The sequence below is a fragment of the Topomyia yanbarensis genome, chromosome 2, assembly GCF_030247195.1.
Source record: "Topomyia yanbarensis strain Yona2022 chromosome 2, ASM3024719v1, whole genome shotgun sequence".
In the NCBI taxonomy this organism is placed as follows: Eukaryota; Metazoa; Arthropoda; class Insecta; order Diptera; family Culicidae; genus Topomyia; species Topomyia yanbarensis.
Genome location: NC_080671.1, coordinates 98,974,543 through 98,995,574, shown reverse-complemented (window position 1 = coordinate 98,995,574; position 21,032 = coordinate 98,974,543). Strand labels below are relative to the sequence as shown.

Here is a 21,032-nt window from a genome sequence, read left to right as displayed (position 1 = left end):
TACAGTGGAAAGTGCCAGATTGGTGAAGAGTTTTTTGAAAAAAATACGGCGATATCCTTTTGGACAATATACTGAAAAAATACTTTAGACCCAACAAGTTGGTGATGCAAATTGGTAAAAACAGATATTTTCAATCCAAAAATTTGGTAAAAATTGCAAAAAAAAATAAGATGAATAAATGAACGTCCGTTATCTGTGGTCTCATTTTTCAACATATTCTCAGAATCTAGGGGTTATTAACTGTTAATCACCATAACCATTAACCCACCTTAATTTCTTTCTGAATTTGTTATTAAGCTCGATTTTTTTCTATATTTGCACCAATCTCTTTGGAAATATACAAACAATACGAAGACTGGCGTTTTCTAACGGGCGGTAGTAAGTATATTTTCAAAACAGTTTTTTATTACGAAATAAATGTAAATATATTCTAACAGTGAAAGAACCATGTTTCTATTAATGTAACATTTATTAATAGCCCCAAACTCTGGGCCTTACAAAGGGTTAAAAGAATCCATAACCTTTTCTGGTGTATATTTATTAAAATACAGTTCATACTCTGACAATATTCGGCCTGCAAGATCTTTGACAAATCAATGACAGAAATTTTTTTCGGATACCTTGAGGGTTTGAAGCGAACGTTTGAAAAGAAGGATATTGGCCTAACAACACATGGCACAAATTAGAAATAGTTTCCTATCTTATGAAAAGAATATTTTTCTTAGTGATTTCTTTTTTCGTACTTATTTCTTGATATTACGTAAGAAATGAAGAACCCTTACCCTGCCCTTAAGTAATTAGTGTATGGCCCCTCAGGACTACAAATATTTTCTTTGCCAAGTTGGATGCAACATTAATTTTGCAGGGAAGAAGCAGACAAAAGAAAGTTTAGTCTTCTCAAAGCTACACAATTACTTCGCACACATATAATTAGCTTGGACATGAACCCCTTCATGCCCTTGTTGTTTATAACTCTACAACTTTTGATATGGACAAGCTTTGCTCACAAGAACAAGTAAGACTAATAACTGTGACTAGTATCCGTTATTTGAACACCAACACTTGTAAGTATTATGCGTAGAACTGAAGTTATTGCAATTATTGTGATTGGATTCCTCAGAAGCAGTGCTTCCAGGAGCAGTTTAAGTTAACGGTGAAAAATGAAATTTTGATATATTTTCGTTGTCTTCAAATATAATTGTAAACTGATAAATGATTTCGAATGTTTTCGACTACATTTTTCAAACAATTGGACTATTATAAAAATTCAAGGAAAATGCTATTGAGTATCGGAAGGTGAATTTGGAGCAGCTTCTAACACTGCAAGGAAAGCATCTATCTTGATTAAAGCAACAGTTTTAGGGAAACAGTTTGGGAATAATATATACGCTAGAAAAAGCTTGGGCATGAAAGCGTTAATAATTATGTCAGATCAGTAGAAGGTTTTATCACACAATTTTGAAATGGATAATAGGATAATTGAGAAATAGCAAGATGGATGTGAGTCATGACAGTTGCCCCGAACACGAAGAGAGAGAGAGAGAGAGAGAGAGAGAGAGAGAGAGAGAATGAGGATGAGAAAGCGGGGAGCGTGTTAGGAATGGCAAATGATTGTTTTATATACAGGGTGCTTGGTTCATGGTTAAGAACCCTTTCGGGGGGTGATAGACTGTCATATGGGGAAAAAACCGTCATGGGAGAAAAAAATCGTTCTACACATACCATCAAATCTAAACTGTTACAAAGTTATTGAACTTCTTGTGTAAAAAACTTATTTGTCTTAAAATACCTCTTACTTTAAAAATCTACTTTGTATTTTAAACCTTCTAGTTCCATTCGAAAGGTGAGAAAATTTCCTATTGAATGGTGTTCTCATATCTTTTAGTTAAGCAGTTTTAATTACCTTTCAGCTATAAAGTAGTTAAAAGTTAGTGTTTTTGAGGAGGTTTTTGCTAATTTTCTCGAAATAATGAAGTATGATTATAGCAATATCCATTATCCAAAAGTTGGGTTTTAGGACGATTCATAATTTGTTCTTGGACGTCATATTCCTGTCTCTGCTCACTTCTTTGTAATTTCATTACTATACTTTTCCTGTAACCGACTTGCAAGTGCTTAAAAGACTCTAATCTAAAAAATATGCTTTATATCGTTATTTACAAGATTTCATTGGAAAGCTGAGAAAATGTCCTATCAGTGTATGTACAAATATCTTTTAGTTAAGTGTACTAAATGATTTTTTTACTAACGAAATAACTCAAAATTTGTATTTTTTGGAGTTTTTCGATTATTCTAATTATTTATCAACAAAATTTATCGTTACTATTGTTCATTTTTTGACCCTTAATGTTCTCTATAATTTTTTATTTGACACTTTGTCTATATCTCTTTTCATTTTGCTGCTATTTAATAGTTAACACAGCATGACCTCTCCACAAATGTAGTGGGTTCGAAATTGTTATTTTTGCATATGAAACGATGTGATATAAACGATTTTGCATCGAAACCTAGAGAGATAATTGAATGGAGTCAAAGAAAGAGCTATAGAACTTGCTGAGATACCTTGTTTCCATGATAATAATGGTGATGTTTATTAATTACTATTTTAAGAAAATTAACGAAAATGCTAATAATAGCACTAATTTTAAACTAATTTACTTCTAAAAGAATACTAAATTTACTTAACTGAAAGGTATTAATACATTTTTCTCTGTAAAATTTTCCTGGCTTTCGAATAAAAAGAAAAAAAGTACAATAAGTGCCATACTTTTCCAATTAGAGCTGGTATTAGTGAAAATGAGATAAAAATATCCAAGTTGAATAACCCAAAATCATGAAAATAAGAAAAGGTAAGTGTATCATGTCAAAGAACGAATTGTGCAGCTCTTCAAGACTAACAATCTGAATTATTAAAATGATGAGGTTAACTATTAGGATTTTCAAGAAATGAACGAAAAATCGATTAAATTGCTTAATTTTCAATAAATTACTTTGAAAAGGCTACTTAAACTCATTAGCTGAAACATGTGAGGGCATCACTCATTGCGAAATGTTCTCACCTTTCCAGTGGACCTAAAATATTTGAAATACAAAGTATACTTTTTGCGTTAGAGGTATTTTAAGACAAATAAGTTTTTAACACAAAAAGTCCAATAACTTTGTAATGGTTGAGATTTGATGGTATGTGTAGAACGATTTTTTTCTCCAAATGTGACAGTCAAACACCTCTCGAGAGGTTCTTAACCATGAACCAATCAAAGTATTGCATATTACAGGGTTATTATGCAATACTTTGATTCCTTACATCTTATTATAAATATTGTGACCAGAGCTTAAAAAAGTTGACATCGCTGCATGAACTTGAAAGAAAACGAAATTCAATTCATGCCCGCTGCGATGAATGAAATTTTTGGTTCGTTTCCATCGTCATTCGTTCTCCCGACGCAGCGCTTTCAGGTACGGACATGTTCGGTTTCAGAAGCAAACTGAATTTTATTTCTATGCTGGCTCTGAGAGGGATTATCGATCAAAAGTGCACCAGATATAGATTACGCAGTTCACTTATGCTCGAAAATGTAGAAGATGCTAACTTCTGCCTTCAAACTATCGACATAATAACAAATGAATGCTTTAGTTGGTGAATGAACTTATATTTCCTCTGCACTCAAGCATTCGATTCTGCATGAAATTTCAGTCAGTTGGAAAGTGAATGAATGAGAGAGGCGTTGAATCTGACTGTCGGTTTCGGTAAATGTAAGCAGAAATAGGTAACTGATTTTGAAATTTCGTAACACTGATTGTGACTGGTAATTTTTAAGCCATGACCAGTATAACGTAAACCTTTACTTGAATTTTAGGATTCAAAAATACAGTTGCTCTCGGTGATGCCACGAGTATAATATGAATATGCCGCTATACGCATAAATGCCCCATGTGCTATGGGGTTCCCTGTACACATGGGATGATTATGCGTAGAGCGGCAGTAGATGAATTACTTGGTGATCTGTGCATTCATATATCACCCAACATCTAGCTCACGACTGAACGCAATGCTTAATCCAGCTGGTAAATACATCAATTCTGGACAAATTTTCGCTTTGAGGTGCACTTACTCATTGTTTTGTCGTTGAAGTGAACTAAAATCAAAATTTTTGAGTTTTTGAAATAGTTAATTGATTATTAAGTAAATTCCCAAATTGTTTACGGAATTGAATTCTTTGATTTACGTAGATGTGTTTTCATACTTCGATATTCGAAACCGGTTTAGTTTTACCCCTAAATGACCAGCAAAGCAATACTCTGTATGTAGCGGTCTCATTTTTAGTTGTCGGAAAATAGTAAGTTAGGATTGAAAATATAAAATGTTTAATATCTCCGCTATTCGTGGACGGATTTTGACAACATGTAGCTTATTAGAAAAGTTTCGTTAGCGTAACTTAATTGCTTTGTTCGAGAGTTATTTGCTTAACACATGTTGTGTTTCGACCCATATCTCAGAAAGTAAACAACATATCAAAAAACAAAATTTTAGTGTCTAATCTTTACGTTAGGCCTTTCATTTGAAGCTAGTCGCGTTAAGATCGGTTCATCGGTTGCTGAGATAATAACATGCCATTAGTGTACATACACACATACTTACTGATATTGGTCCAATTTGTCAAGCTGAGTCGATTGGTACATGAGACTCGGCCCTCCGGGCCTTGGAAATACTTTGCAAAATTTTAGCGAATCCTATACATTTCTTTTGTAAGATTTTTGTAAAAATCGAATTTCAATCAAGATTTAATCTTTCGGAAATATTTAAGGGGTTACATACCTTTTTATATTTCAAAATATCGAAAAAAAAATTTTACTTTATCTGAAAGTACAACTGCTTGAGAATATTTTCCCAAATTTTTATGAAGATCTGCGATATAGATTTAAAGTTACAGCGCTTCCTTCTCCAAGAGCAGTGGTAACATGAAAATTTATACTCAATTTTCGCGAAATGTCGTTTTGCCAAAAATGATTTTTCCGTGATCACGATTGCCGAAAAGCCACTCAACTAATTCTCTCTAATTTCTTTTTAATTGATCGTAAATAATTTTTCTCGTACCACGATTCCTTTTTCATGCAGAAATTTTTGTTTTGTAGATGAAAGTTTTTGGTACAATTTTTAGAGTTTTTAGCGATTTTTCAGAAAAAAAAAAACGCTCCTGAATGCAGGAAAAAATATTATTTATTCAACTAATCGTTAAGGTACGAGGAATACTCATGCACTAATGGACTTCTTTTAGTTTTGGGATTTTAGTTGATCTATTGGTCTTCAATCGTGATCACCGCAAACCTTAAATAAAAAAGGGTTTCGGGGAAAAAAGGGTTTCGGGGAAAAAGCCATAACTCCGCTAATTATCAATATATTTTTATAAACTTATGCTTGTTAATTTTACTGAAAAATGTACTACCAAAATATTTTAAGATTGATGTAATGAAATCATTGCTTTATGCCTTTACGTAAATTCAAACTTTCTTGACATTTTGCGCACAAAGAGGTATGTAACTCCTTAAACAGTTTTAGTACGAAGCGTGTCGAATAGGAATCTAGTTTTATTAATCATTCGGATGTAATATACAAAATGTTAGAAGTAAAGAATAACAATGTTATCCCACAGCCGTTTGGTACGTATCGTACTGCTAAAACTAAGCTTTACAACCATCATGAGTGGCTTGATTTTTGTCTCTTTCCTTCGAGCCCACGTAAGTCATCGGGGTGACGCGCGCCAACTGCTGATGCTGCCCGATGAACATTTGCCACCAGGAATATTCACGATATTCCAGATGGAACTCGGCGCATGTCTCCAGAAACACCGAGTTCAATTGAGGCAACAATCCGTGGTCCATCGTCGGAAATAGGTGATGCAAACAATGGTGACCGAAGGTAGTCAATACATTCAACTGCGAATCTCTAATATCGGACCGATCGATGACAGTCGCTATCTGGTAGATGCCAAAATCGATGTTCATGCTGTCGAATGATTGTAATTAATACATGAAACAGACCAATTGGGTTAATATACCCGAACTTACGGAATTGAATCGCCCGAATGAACGATATCCGGATGATGATGAGCTGCATTAAGGCTAATGAAACCGAAAGCAAAACTTCCAACCAAAACGATGAATATCCACATGGCCAGAACCGATGACAAACAGTTTGAGCTTGTTGCATACATGAAAGTAGGCAAGATCAGCGTTATAAGATCATCCCAATAGAAAGCATTGGTGCTGGTGAATAATGTTTCGACAAGTCTAGTGATAGAAATAAACATTTTAATACACGAGACACATTAATTAACAAACCTGCAGCTACCGTTTAATGAATTCGTTCAAAAACATTATTGCGAAAACAAGAGGCTCATAGATCCACGATCCAAACCGCTGAATTCGGTTTTTCTTTGTAGAGGATCGAGGTAGCCAGCACAGAAAAGGTTCAAAAAAAGAAATCTCCAAGTCCAGGATAGAATTCGGGTAAAAATGATGAGAAAGCACATGCGATATTCTCTGCTCTCTGCAATGAAAAAATCGTTCAGAATAAAGGAAATCTTTAAAATTACATTTTTCACCTGTAACTGAAAAAGGCCAAGTTGAAGATCCTCATTCTCCAATTGTTTTTTTGATGGAAAAAATTGTGCGCGCAGATCATTGTACCCGCGAGGACCCACCCACAGAGGGCCGCTACCAAATAGCTACCCAGAGTGACAGCTGCAAAGACCAGGGCGAAAAAAGCGATCAATAACGAATCCTGGATCAATTCCGAATATCGAGCTGGCCGCGTGTCAAGGTTCTTCGATATTTCTCTAACCCGTCGTTTCAATGTTTTGTAGAATCCATGCTCGTGAAACGTTAACTGCACATTCCGAGGATCTCGAGCAACACGTACTTTGTACAGTGGTAACAGTATTTCGGCGTGGTTCCTGATGTGTTGACTTTCGAATGCTTCCGTGATATCGGTTCCCTATAGGAATTCGATAGATCAGTTTTAGATGAAAACTAAATTGTCAAGCTAAATTTACCTTCGTCAGTTTAATCCAGTCGGCGCCACCTGGATGGCGATCGATGAATTCTGTCAGATCGTACAATGTGTCGTGAACCCGCCACAAACCTTCCGCCCCATCATCCTGTCGTTTCCCCGCGAGCCAACTGTAAACAGTTTTAAGGGACCGACTTCGAAACGTAGGGTATTTTGAGGCGATGGTTGTCGTTGTTGTTGTTATTGCTGTTGTAGTATTTGATTTCGATATTTCAGTACTTGGTGGATCAGTCACAGCAATATTGGTGGTAGTGGTGCAAGAAGTCCAGACAACCATGGCGGTTTTATGCGTCAATCTGACAATAAACGAGAAAAATCAAACATCTTCAATACCATTCCTCACTACAGTAAATTTTATACCATCATTTAAGACATCGTTTTTCAATATTCGTAATACTTGAGAATAGGTTTGAAACATTTGTATGACATATAGAGCGTTAATGTATCTTGGGTATGCTGCTATAGAACTTTCTTCTATATAATTTCAACACTATTGTGTAAAGGCTTCTATAATGAACAGACTTATTATAATTGTCGGAATAGTTACATTCAGGGTCAACGGATGAAGTGGGTAGTATGGGTAACACCACCCCTTTTGAAAATATCCAAGTGGGTAATTACCCACTCGAAATTTTGAACTAACTTTTTATTTGAAAACTGTCACACATGTATCTTTCACACATGAAGGGTGTACGGAATCAAATTGCACCACTTTCAAATTGCTATATCCTTAAGCTAGGGCCACAGACCCGGGCTCTAGCGCTCCCCACGTTCAGGACAAAAAATCGTAGAAAATGGATTACTTTGCAAGAGGTGAACACAATATCATTGGCTTTCAAGTGATGCCAGATTCGGCCCTCTGTAAGCGAAGTGAAATGCTTATCGAGAAACAAAATGTGACCAGAAATCATTTTTCCCAACTTCTTCACATCAGGAATATTGTACTGCTCACGTTCATGTACAGAATAACATTGTTGTAAGTTCGGTAGCCTTAAAAGTAGAGAAAGATTCTTGTGAAATACAATCGATTTAGGACGTTTAAAAGTTTGATTTCATTACCTTATTTTTACTTGACTTTCTAATACTCTTACTTAAAATTTCATTGCATATAGGACGTTCGCACTCATTGGCTATGGCTGTATGGTCCACTTATTTACCATAAGTCCGGTTAGAACCCGTGACACAAAACGGCGAACAGATAGATGAACCTTGTTAACAAGAAGATAGTTAGGTAAAGCATACCCAGGGAAGGTCACCCGATGTGAGCTTGAGCTAACATAAGTCTTTATTTTGTTAGCTGTTGTGACTGATGTTCAATACAATCGTTTGTAGTCGGCACTGGCTGAAGTATGGGGTCCTTAAAACAGCCAACCCCGTGCTTCATCAGATTTGCGCCAACCAAACTCGTCTCGTTGACCACGCCGTTGATCTCAACTTCGTTTGTAGGTACTTACACGTGATATGCCTAGTAATGTCATTTGTTTGTTTTAGATTGGTTACCAAGAAGCGTTTATTTATGGTGAATCGTTCGGTCATAGTCGAATATCGTGCGTTTTCCGGTACTTCCTTTGGCACGGAAGAACATTACAAAGGGCCCGAATAAGGACCATAGATATAATATCAAGCCGAGGAATCGATTTTATTTCAACATCCGTTTGAGCATGAAAGGAATCTTAGCTATGATAGGTCATTTTTGAACGGACATAGAGAACAGAAACATAAATGAAGGAATCGGAAATAGGATTCAAAGCGAGCTGAATACAATAAGAAGCCGGGTACACCTTCAACTGTTTTGTGTGGCTTCACAATAATATTGATTTTTTTAGAAATGCCCTAATTCACTACACGTGTGTTAAATTTATTTTTTTTCGAGAATTTTCGCTTGGTTGTCCTGATTTGGTGGATCAGTGTATCAGACACGCTGGTCTCATATGTCACTCGTTAGAGATGGTCGGGTTTCAATTTTTTCGAACCCGAATCCGACCCGAACCCGAATCTTAAAATTTGAAAACCCGAACCCGATCCGAACCCGAAAGTTTAAAATTTAAGAAGCCCGATCCGAATCCAACTTGCTACGGAGAATCAACCAAAGATCTCGAAGATTTTTAATGCTAGGCACCCGATCTGGACCCTAGGCTCATCAAGTAGAATCACTCGAATCTGAAGTTGCAACATACGCATTGAGTTATATCTGTATATGGCAAAACAAATCACTGCCGAGTAGAATCCGCATTTATATTTAGCATTATTGAACGTCGAATTTGTAATGTTCTGAGAAACTTATAAATCGTCGATATTTTAACTGGAAATTAAGTTAAATCGGCGGCTAACTCATGGAGAAACAGAAAGCTTGTTCACAGTTTCCAACAACCTTGTCCGTCGTCCTTAACCAAAATTTCTAATTTTTTTATCAGAAACCATTCCTGCAAGGCAGTTTCGTATAATTTATTACATGTATTAAATTAAGCTATGGCAATTGGCAATTCGTATTCGACAGTTTACATGACGTCACCCACGTTACTGGTTGGTAGGGTCAAACCTGTATCGAAGGGTATCAATCAAGATTTTTTGACGTGTACTTGATGTCCCATCATTAGCGTTAGGACGATCTATGATGGGGTATCTAAGTTATTTTATGCTTCAGGTTATACGGTAAGCGCGCCAGTAGAGATGCTTCGACTTCCCCAATGGAGCTCTCGGAACGACTCCAAACTTTTAAAAATCCGTTAATTGCTTCAACAGAACACACAAAATTTCTGCGATCAATTCCTTAAGTTCGTGGAAATTCATGTATTTTCATGAAGGAATCCGGATCATGCAAACAGCTCAGCCCGGGAACAATCTGACAGAAAGTGCTTGTTTCATATATGTACCAATGATTTGATAGTGGTGCTATTATACCATCACCATATGAGTGTCATGAACAACGGAACCTGGCGGAAGTGAAGCTAGGTTTAGGTCTGATGGAACAAAGACAGTCTCTAGAAAATAGATTTGGCCTAAACTATCCGCTTTAAAAAAAAATAATGCGCCCTTTTTAAATTTGAGCCTCCATAATGGCACCAAAGTACCACCAAATCCTTAATTTTCTGTTATAGTTTATTTAAATTGCAAGCAATCTTTATCATAAACCCATTTGATTATTAAACTTCCGTTAAAGCAGGTACAACCTATTTGTTTCATTTGACCAACTTAACAGTGCTCGCTCAAAGTTTGTTTGGGGTACAAATGTACCACCCAAACCCGTTTGCGTTAGTGTTTTGTCATGTGTACATAATTAAAAAAAAATTTATCTTTTTTTCAAAGCAAAATATCGATACATAGAAAGCAAGAAACTTGTGTAAAATTGTATAGGTTCCAACTCTGTCGAATAATAGTATCTGTTATTTGATATAACAAACTATACCAAAGTAACTAGAAAATGCGCTTGGATTGGTATCGTAATTTTTGCTTTTGCGGATTAAAGAGGCAAAATACATTCATGAATATGATTTGTATATAGTATGCAAAACGCATCATTCGATTTGTTATCTTCTGCAGCCCAGGCTCTGGAACATACTTACTTATATACACGTATAATGCACCGGCTCTACCTATTCCTTCGACGCCTTCCTGTTTCATCTCCGTTACTACATATTGCTGTATTTTTAACGTTTGTATTGGCGTTTGGTTTTCAAAAAAGCATCGGAACAAATACGCTTTTTGAGCGGTTTTTGAAAAAAAATTGTTCAAAGGGAAATTTAAAAGTCTTTACAAGATCGTATAAATGGTCAAAATCGATTTGAAACTACCGGAGTTATAGCAATATGAAGAAAAAAGGGAATTTTGACGTATTTTAAAGACTTACTCTATACAAAATGAAATATTACATAATTAAATAGTCAAAACGCGAATATTTTTAAACAGGTTACTTTACGATTGATTTTAGTATAATTCATTACTACAAAAAAGACTGTCATGAAATGGTTGGATGGTTTTGTTCAAAACCCGAACCCGACCCGACCCCGATAATTTGTAATTTGAAGAACCCGAACCCGACCCGAGCCCGAAAGTTCAAAATTTCAAAAACCCGGACCCGACCCGAACCCGAGAATTTCAAATTTGAACACCCGGAACCCGACCCGAACCCGAGAAGCTTTAATTTACAGAACCCGAACCCGACCCGAAACCCGTCGGGTTCGGGTCGGGTCCGGGTTTCGGGTCCAAAAACCCGAACCCGACCATCTCTATCACTCGTCCGACAGGTTTTCGGTGGTCGGAATGATCGTTGCACCTCGCTCAGTACACTAAGAATCGGATGCGAAGTCAGTTGAAACAAAAGGTTAAGTTTCGCAACGCTATATAGTATCAATTGGTCGGTGTTAAGTCAGACCGGACTAAGTGACAAAATATTGGTTTCGAGAAAAACGAGTTCAAAGTTTGAATCGCAGCATCCTTTACATTATGATTGGAAATTGATTTTCGCCGTAATTCTTGTTTATTGTTACATATTTCAAATCTGGCAAAAGTCGAATGTAGCTGACGATATTCTTTATCCAATGCTATCATTATCTCATTTTTCTTATATTTTGCGACTTAGTCCCGTCTGACTTAACATCGTCCAGTTGAACTTCAAAATAAATAATATTATACTAAAAACTAATTAATCAATAATCAATTCACGCGCATTCCCGTTTGATCAAATTTTGATTGCAAGACTCCTAATAGTAGGGGAGACCGGGGCTAGTTGGCGGTGTTTTCATTTTTTACCGCTTTGATGTTGGTAGTTCTTGCATAATAGAGCACGTTCCATGAAAGAGCAGACTGTCGGCCCCAGCCCCGGGGTAAGTTGGCGGTATGTGTGGGGTAAGATGGCGGAATGCCAAAAAATAAGCAATGAAATGGAAATTCAATTACATCAGTGGTCCTTATGAAAAGTGCCGATTGTCTTTTCAATAAAAATGTATATTATTCGACACTTTTCATTATATTTCAGTCTTAATACCCCATCATTTTGACTTCGACGCGTACTCCATATTCAAAAGCAAATTTTCAAAATTCTTCAGGCGATTGGCCGAAATAATTGTCCCCTGCATTGACGAGAGACACAAGAAAAAGTTTCTCTTACTTTAGAGTGAATTCCAGAAATGAAAATATTTGATGACTATTTTTGCACTGTAAATAGTACTGCCAACTTGCCCCGTGTGCGTCACCACCAACTTATCCCGACCGCACTTTTTATAACAAAGGATTTAAAAAATTACTTTTGTGTATGGATAGGAGTAATATCTATACGGATACTGAAAGCTCTTTTCACGCACTATCGAAAAATATAATCATTCGGGGAATATATTGAAAACCACCTTAAATAACATTCGGGGAATATATTGAAAACCACCTTAAATAACACAACATGTTTAAAATTAAGAAAATTTACAAATTATGCTCAAAAACACAATATCGCCCATAGCTTCTACAAAACAAAATGTTTTACAACAAAAACACATTGGATAATGCGTTTCACGTTACTTGAGGCTCACAACGAGAGACAGCGCTTTATGTCTAACGGAAACGGAGAAAAGGGGATTCCGCCAACTTACCCCAACCGCCAGCTGGCCCCGGGCTCCCCTATATCCAACAGCCAATACCTGTACTCCGCGGATAGATATATTGTTTTACACACAACAAACAATTCAGAATTTATTCAACATAGTTTGATTGACAGAGTCGTGCTCAAGAAACCGCGGTTGTTAGCAAAGAACACAAAGAAAACGTTGAAGTGGGCCAAAAATCACATCGCATGCGTCACTAACAACTGAAAAAGAGCTATTCAATCAAAGGAGTCTAAAATGTGTAATTTCATGCGTGTCCGATGGAAGCACATGAAGATGAAGATAAATTCTGAAAGGAATGTTTAACATCTACAATCAAACCTGGCAACGGTTTGTTCTTTCAACATTCAATTTACAGGTAGTGTAACCCATTCCCTACCTGTTTAGTGAGATTAAGAACTAATAGGCCTCGATTTTTCTTAACTGTGTTTTCAATCCTTGAACTATAGCAATCTTTGGACGATGAGTTCTCTTAATTAAAAAAGTGCATCACAATTTTTCAATCACACGTTCAACTTTTTAATATCATCCTTGCGAAAAAGAAGCAACTAGGCAATACTTTCATTATTTTTTCCTATTGATGAGGATCTATGCTTTATGAATTATAGAGGATATTTGAAGGAACTTGAGCATTATTTAGAATTATATACAGAAAACTGGATCATATATATATGGAAGATATTCTTAACAAAAAAGTAGTCACCATTCCCTCGACTTTTAGATTTTCCGTTGGCAGTTTTTTCCACTACAAACCGCTATGAACGGAACCTTGCCCGAAGCGTCGACACAAAATAAATAAACAGCGGTATCTGACAATATACGTTAGAAATAATCCACTTCAGACAGCCGTACTACTGTAAATAAAGTCTCTGGACCTCAATGCTACTGAGTAAAGCCATGTCAAGTGATCCTCAAATTTTTCGCAAAATCACCGATTTTCATGAGATATGTTTTATTGTATAGGGATTATGGTAAATAGCTTTTGGTATAAATATTTCGTTAAAACTCCTTTTTTCCTTTGAGATATTAACCCTTAAACTTTATTGCATGATAAAATTGTAAATTTTATATCTCAAAACCTACTGAAGATAATTGAATGAGTTTTTGTACACTTATGGAATGATATTTACACTATCTCATAAAAATAATTTTACAATTTAATTATGTGAATAACGGTACTTTTCATCTACTTAAAAATTTTAATTGTATTTTTTCTTGTGTTCTTCACGCTAAAAAATTTCAAAAGATATGTGAAATTACGCGTCAATCTCTCACCTTCAATAATCTGTATTAATAATTTTTCATTTTTGTTTCTATCGAGAGTTATGGATGATTTTGTAACGGTGCGTACCATCAACGCACGGCCCACTTTGATGCAGCCCGCGCGAACTTACATATTGGCAACGCCGCATGTAGCAATGTCCTACTGCGTATCGCTTTGGCAGAGCATACCTTATGCCCAAAATTGCCATCTTCGATATTAGAGCAAAAAGATAAGCTTTTCTGTGCGGATGTTTAAAGGTGAACATATTCCGAGTAATTTGCATGGTTTTTAGTGTTATATTTTTCAGGAATTATTTAATTTTCTGTCATTCAAACTCTCAAACCGGCGCGCTCGGATGTTGGCAGTTGCTGTGCAAACTTGAGCAATGGGCATGTTTGAATCTGCATGTATATGACTTTTTTTTGCAAATTGACATATTTTACCACTTTTTATCGTCAGTTGGTTCTGTCTAGGTGTTAGCACAGTATATTTGCTCACAAAACATTCGTTTGTTTTTATGTTATAAATATGGTTCGACCAACCGAATACTGTATTTCGTTAAAAAAGTAATGAAGATTTTGAATTATAAATCGTTCATGATTTACTGAAATTTGATGAAGTAAATAATATCTTACTAGAACTTGGAGAACCACTAATTAACAGAATTGACAGAAGCAATAGCGATAAAGAAAACATGCCAATGCGATTGAAAACAGATTCAAAGTAATTTTTTTTGCAAGACAATTCGTTGTTTATAAGTAAGATCACTCAGTGGACATAAACAAGCGAAGTAAAATGCTGTTTTCATAAAATGTTCCATTTTCCTGCATAATGTTGTAGACTAGTAATGAATTTGGATGAAACATCGACTAATAACGTTTTCGTTTTTAACCTGGTATTCACCGGTATAGTGAAAAAAAGAGATAGACTGAAGTTTGAATGAGTATATAAGTATATAAGTCTAAGAATCATTTTAAATCAAAATGCATTTAACAAATATCTTAAAAAATGCGACAGTTTTCGAGATATTTGAAATTTTGCTTCAACAAAAACAATTAATTCATGTTATTATGTCCTTTGAAAAAGTTATTCGCGTTACTCCATCATAAATTGTCAAAAGTCTAATGTTTATCGTTTTAAAGACATAAAAGAAGCTTTTTCAGTGTATTTGGATCATGAAGAAGATTTCAATAAAAAGTTTTCCTAACAACAACTTCTGACAATTTTTTATAATTCATACTATTTGCAGTCAAAAGTACAATTTTATTTTTGAATATGATTCTAAACGCCATTTTAAATCAAAATACTTATAACAAAAATTTTCTGAAATGTAAAAATTCTCGAGATATTTTAAATTTTGTTTTATTACCAACAATTAGTTTTTTGTAATGCCCATAACATTTCCTATAACTTTCCTATTGATATCAAGGCGACATTGTAAACCATTTGAAAGCTATACAAAACAACCAAAATATAATTCAACTATATAGTTTAATCATCAGATCCTATGGTTGAATCATATTTTGATTGTTTTTGTATAGCTTTCAAACGGTTTACAATATCGCCTTGATGTCAATGGGAAAGTTATAGGAAATGTTATGGGCCTTACGAAAAACTAATTGTTGTCGATGGAGAAACGCGAATAACTTCTGAAAAGTTCGTAATAAAACGAAATAATTGTCTTGTTAAAACAAAATTTATAATATCTCGAGAACTACTACATTTCATTATTTTTTGTTATGAGCATTTTGATTTAAAATGGGGTTTAGAATCATATTCAAAAATAAAATTGTACTTTTTACTGCAAATTCATACTAAAATTTGTCAAAAGTTTTGTTAGGAACACTTTTTATTAAAAGTTTCTCCATGATCCAAATACAATTTTGACAGATTTATGATGGGGTAACGCGAAAGCCCCGACAATACTGGTGTACACTGTCAAAAACGAAAATGCCATAACAAAAGTGTCTTCGAAGATGGCAATAACATAAGCGTATTATATGAGTTATGTTTCGGTTCTTTGCGATACAGTTTAATTTCTAGTAACGTTAAATTATAATAAAAAAGTATTCATTAAACAAAATTGTTTTTGTTGTGCACCTCGGTCAAAAAAAAATCTAAAAGTATCTCAAAATATCCAGAAAACCTTAACCTTTGATAATCCGTATATAAAAGTTTGGTCTTTAGCACCAATCTAGAGATGTGGTTTTATTTACTCATGCGATGCACGTTTCCTACGCGATGCGCAGTAGGACGTTGGGACATGCGGCGTTGCCAATGTGTAAGTTACACCGGGCTGCATCAAAGTGGGCCGTGCGTTGATGGTACGCACCGTTACAAAATCATCCATAACTCTCGATAGAAATAAAAATGAAAAATTATCAATACAGATTATTGAAGGTGAGAGATTGACGCGTAATTTGACATACCGTTTGAAATTTTTTAGCGTGAAGAACGCAAGAAAAAATACAATTAAAATTTTTAAGTAGATGCAAAGTACCGTTATTCACATAACTATATTATAAAATTATTTTTATGAGATAGTGTAAATATCATTCCATAAGTGTACAAAAATTCATTTAATTATCTTCAGTAGGTTTTGAGATATAAATTTTACAATTTTATCATGCAATAAAGTTTAAGGGTTAATATCTCAAAGGAAAAAAGGAGTTTTAACGAAATATTTATACCAAAAGCTGTTTACCATAATCCCTATACAATAAAACATATCTCATGAAAATCGGTGATTTTGCGAAAAAATCGAGGATCACTTGACATGGCTTTACTCTACTTGTAAACTGCTCAAGCATTCACGACATACCAAAAATCACCATTAAAATATAATAATTGTAACACTTAATGGAGAAATATTTTACCTCAGCACACTGACTTTTTGATTCGTTTATCTAACGCGATCGATATTCAATCATAAGTTAGTCGCGTTACGCAAATTCATGTCACCTAATAAAAAAATCGGTAACCCGCCTTTTTCCGCACTCGCTCACCGGACACAGCGTTCGCAAAGCGTTCAACGAAGTATAAACACTTATTTTTTGCACAGGCAAACCCGTCCGTCACGGTATCTGGCAAGCTAGCCACGACCAAATTTCAATTTAGGACCAACCGGTCGGTGGGATCAGCGTCGACTGATCAGCGTAACCTCTTCCGCACTATTCATCACTCTGACGTCGGACGCGTCGGAGCTGGGATTAGCGCACAAAAGCGTAATGGGCAAATTCCAAGTTGTTTGGCAAAGGTTTTTTTGTAGGTTATCTCAGCTGTGTATGGATAAATGATTGGTCATTGGTTCCCGCTTCCATGTACCTGTTTCAAGTTGAACAGTCAAACAGACCGGAATTGTAATTATTAATTTACCTTTAAATCACCGTGAAAACAAACCGAATAATCTTGCGAGGTTCAGCACCGCAACGCCATGGAACGACAAAACATTCAATCAACCATCAAAATGCAACACCTGTAGCATTGACCTGTGAGTGACCGATATCATGTACCATATTTGTTGGAAGCTTCGACTATTTTTACAAATTCACGGAGGCCAAGTAACGACTCTTTCGATTCTCGTCTATCTATTGTTGAGCGACTGTGATAACCAGTTACCACCAGATCCAAAATCATATGGGCTGGTGAATCACGCTTGCAGCCTCAAAATATCACATATGTATGGTAGGTACAAGGTTTGGTGAGAGTTGAGGCGCCGCTGTTGTTACTTTTATCGCTATGGGTCAATGATCATATTTTACGGTTGCAACCGCGAAACATCAGCTGACAACACAAACTGAAAAATTACTTGGAAAATAAACGGAAACATTTATTCGAACTTGTTTTGAATTGTTGGAGACGGCATTTAATAATTCTGAAAAGTGAGACTCCCTACCCCAACAGTAGAGCAGTTCTAACCATTCTAGTGTTTAGCTAGGAAAGGTAATAAGATATAACTGTCAGTTATGATGTACAAAAGACAAACGAACTTTCTTTATTGAACTGCACAGTACGAAGCTGTCTAAAGATGTATCAGCTAGTGTCACACCTAAAAACTTTCGCAGTTTAATAAAATATTGATGTTAGTATAGATACCTTGCACCCACATTTTTATGTCTGGTCTCTATGTTTGCTTACGAACAACAGTTGATGGTCTCTGTGTGCCGGAACTATTTACTGTGCTATCCAAACGTTCGTGGCGAATTGGAATTGTCAAAATAAAGCCGGTGCCCGTACTACTAACGGGTATGGGGTTAGGACGCAGAGAAAACTGCGATTCATCCAACTATGATTCACCGACTTGTAACCATTATTTCTGGCATTTTTTTTACTTCTTCAACACATTCATTTGACACGGTGCCTTTGATGGCTATTTTGCGCGTGGGTCTCTATTGTACTTTGCATTTGCATATTTTCACAACTAAGAAATTATAATCATTATGATCTTATTAACTTTCTTCGTAGTCCCGTTGAAATTCTTCTTATCTTGTCTGGAAAACCCTATAAAATCTCCTCAGTAGCCTTCTAGAAGTAATTAGTAACAATTAACTCTTCAAAAAATAGTTATAGACTTTATTTCATTAGCAAAGTGATCGTTATTTGTATAATTGTTAGTACAAAAAAAAACATCAAATGCTCATTAATCCCTATCCTGACGTACTAAAGACAAGCGAAAACGCCACTTTCCATCATTTTCCGAAAAACAATTTGTCACCTAATCACACTTGAATGGTTTTAATTTTTGGAACAGTATTTTTTTTTCTTTTAATTTATTTGACTCAGCTCAATGCGTTAGCACAATTGCGTCGTGGATCTTTTGTGTTTTTACAAGATGTAAAAATGAAAACTAAGTTACTGGGTCTTGTTGACGCAGCTTGCTGCTGTGTGTTGCGATCCTTTTACTTGGCGGTGACGCATTAGTTGCGTTATCCTTTGCAACTTGGGGGTCAGTCCGCCTGCCTTCTCTCGTGAGGAATTCCACGAAGGTCCGTCCGAAAATCTCTGAAATCGTGACCGACCATCTTAGATTCCGATAAAACTTTACAGGTTCAACCGGCATGGAAGACTAAACATTGTCCATAGTCTATAAGATTATCTTGACTCAAGCGTAATTTTTTAAAAGGGCGTAAACGTTTCTATAATTTATAATTTCACTTTTTTTGTTCGATTACACTATTTTATACAGTAAAACTATTTGAGAACGAGTTACAGGTAATGAATACTTCTGCACGAAAAAATATGCACTGAAAAAAATGTTGTCGTTTTTCACAAAAACAAAAATTTATGATAAAAATTTAAATTACGAAAAAAACATTTTTTCTAATTTTTTATATTTTGCCAACAAAAATCTAAAGAAAAAAGAAACATTTTGAGTGTAATTTCATGATGGAGTAATTATCAGCAAAAAAGTTTTTCTAACAATAACTTTATACATATTTTTAAATTTAATACTAATTGACATACAAAACTGTAATTTTATTACAGAATATAAGTCTAAGAATCATTTTAAATCAAAATGCATTTAACAAATATCTTAAAAAATGCGACAGTTTTCGAGATATTTGAAATTTTGCTTCAACAAAAACAATTAATTCATGTTATTATGTCCTTTGAAAAAGTTATTCGCGTTACTCCATCATAAATTGTCAAAAGTCTAATGTTTATCGTTTTAAAGACATAAAAGAAGCTTTTTCAGTGTATTTGGATCATGAAGAAGATTTCAATAAAAAGTTTTCCTAACAACAACTTCTGACAATTTTTTATAATTCATACTATTTGCAGTCAAAAGTACAATTTTATTTTTGAATATGATTCTAAACGCCATTTTAAATCAAAATACTTATAACAAAAATTTTCTGAAATGTAAAAATTCTCGAGATATTTTAAATTTTGTTTTATTACCAACAATTAGTTTTTTGTAATGCCCATAACATTTCCTATAACTTTCCTATTGATATCAAGGCGACATTGTAAACCATTTGAAAGCTATACAAAACAACCAAAATATAATTCAACTATATAGTTTAATCATCAGATCCTATGGTTGAATCATATTTTGATTGTTTTTGTATAGCTTTCAAACGGTTTACAATATCGCCTTGATGTCAATGGGAAAGTTATAGGAAATGTTATGGGCCTTACGAAAAACTAATTGTTGTCGATGGAGAAACGCGAATAACTTCTGAAAAGTTCGTAATAAAACGAAATAATTGTCTTGTTAAAACAAAATTTATAATATCTCGAGAACTACTACATTTCATTATTTTTTGTTATGAGCATTTTGATTTAAAATGGGGTTTAGAATCATATTCAAAAATAAAATTGTACTTTTTACTGCAAATTCATACTAAAATTTGTCAAAAGTTTTGTTAGGAACACTTTTTATTAAAAGTTTCTCCATGATCCAAATACAATTTTGACAGATTTATGATGGGGTAACGCGAATGACTTTTAAAAAGGACATAATTACATGAATTAATTGTTTTTGTTGGTGCAAAATTCCAAATATCTCGAAAACTATCGCATTTTGGAAGATATTTGTTAAATGCATTTTGATTTAAAATGATACTTAAAATTATATTCTGTAATAAAATTACAGTTTTGTATGTCAATTAGTATCAAATTTAAAAACATGTATAAGGTTATTGTTAGAAAAACTTTTTTGCTGATAATTTCTCCATCATGAAATTACATTCAAGTTGGTTTACTGCTACTGGGTACGATCATCATTGATTTATTGTTTGTTACTGCCCGATCTGCAGTCGTTGGTTTAGCAACCAGTTGTGGTTTAGCATACGACGACTGTTTATCGATCTTGCTTGTAACAGATGCAATTTTCTTAGCAGCGTCTGCGCAAGGTTTTCCGTGGTGTAGCGGCTGATCGCATAATTGGCACGTAGGTATCTGTACCGGGTACGTGACTAATGTTCGCTGACTATATGTGACACCTTGGATTGATTTGCATTGGATGGTCAGGTAGGAAGGGAAAGGTTTAGTCGGACGCATTCTCACCACACGCACGCCGTCCCGAAGCCCTGTGAAGAAGTCCCTCCAAGTGTCTTCCTTAACGGTGTCCACTTCTCCGTATTTTGACACGTGATGTTTGATA

General features: G+C 35.0%; 1 protein-coding gene across 2 annotated transcripts; it reads right to left on the bottom strand.

The window, feature by feature from the left end:
* Positions 1 to 5,579: 5,579 nt before the first annotated feature.
* On the bottom strand, positions 5,580 to 17,051 carry LOC131678962 (cytochrome b5-related protein-like). 2 transcript variants are annotated; one of them, XM_058959424.1, is made up of 6 exons: positions 16,801 to 17,051; positions 7,053 to 7,365; positions 6,603 to 6,994; positions 6,350 to 6,547; positions 6,067 to 6,288; positions 5,580 to 6,004 (listed from the first exon to the last, which is right to left on the bottom strand). In XM_058959424.1, the coding sequence occupies exons 2-6, from the start codon at positions 7,344 to 7,346 to the stop codon at positions 5,680 to 5,682; spliced, it is 1,431 nt and encodes a 476-aa protein (XP_058815407.1). In that variant the 5' UTR covers positions 7,347 to 7,365; positions 16,801 to 17,051; the 3' UTR covers positions 5,580 to 5,679. The 2 variants fall into 2 exon arrangements, with proteins under 2 accessions (XP_058815407.1, XP_058815408.1); XM_058959425.1 differs by having other exon boundaries at positions 16,930 to 17,051.
* Between the last annotated feature and the right edge of the window lie 3,981 nt (positions 17,052 to 21,032).

Excerpts from the sequence above, each read along its gene's own strand:
- LOC131678962 (XM_058959424.1), bottom strand. The coding sequence starts at position 7,346 with ATGGTTGTCTGGACTTCTTGCACCACTACCACCAATATTGCTGTGACT. Across the intron at positions 6,995-7,052 it reads ACTGGATTAAACTGACGAAG|GGAACCGATATCACGGAAGC; the intron begins GTAAATTTAGCT and ends GAATTCCTATAG. Across the intron at positions 6,548-6,602 it reads TTGGCCTTTTTCAGTTACAG|AGAGCAGAGAATATCGCATG; the intron begins GTGAAAAATGTA and ends TTTTCATTGCAG.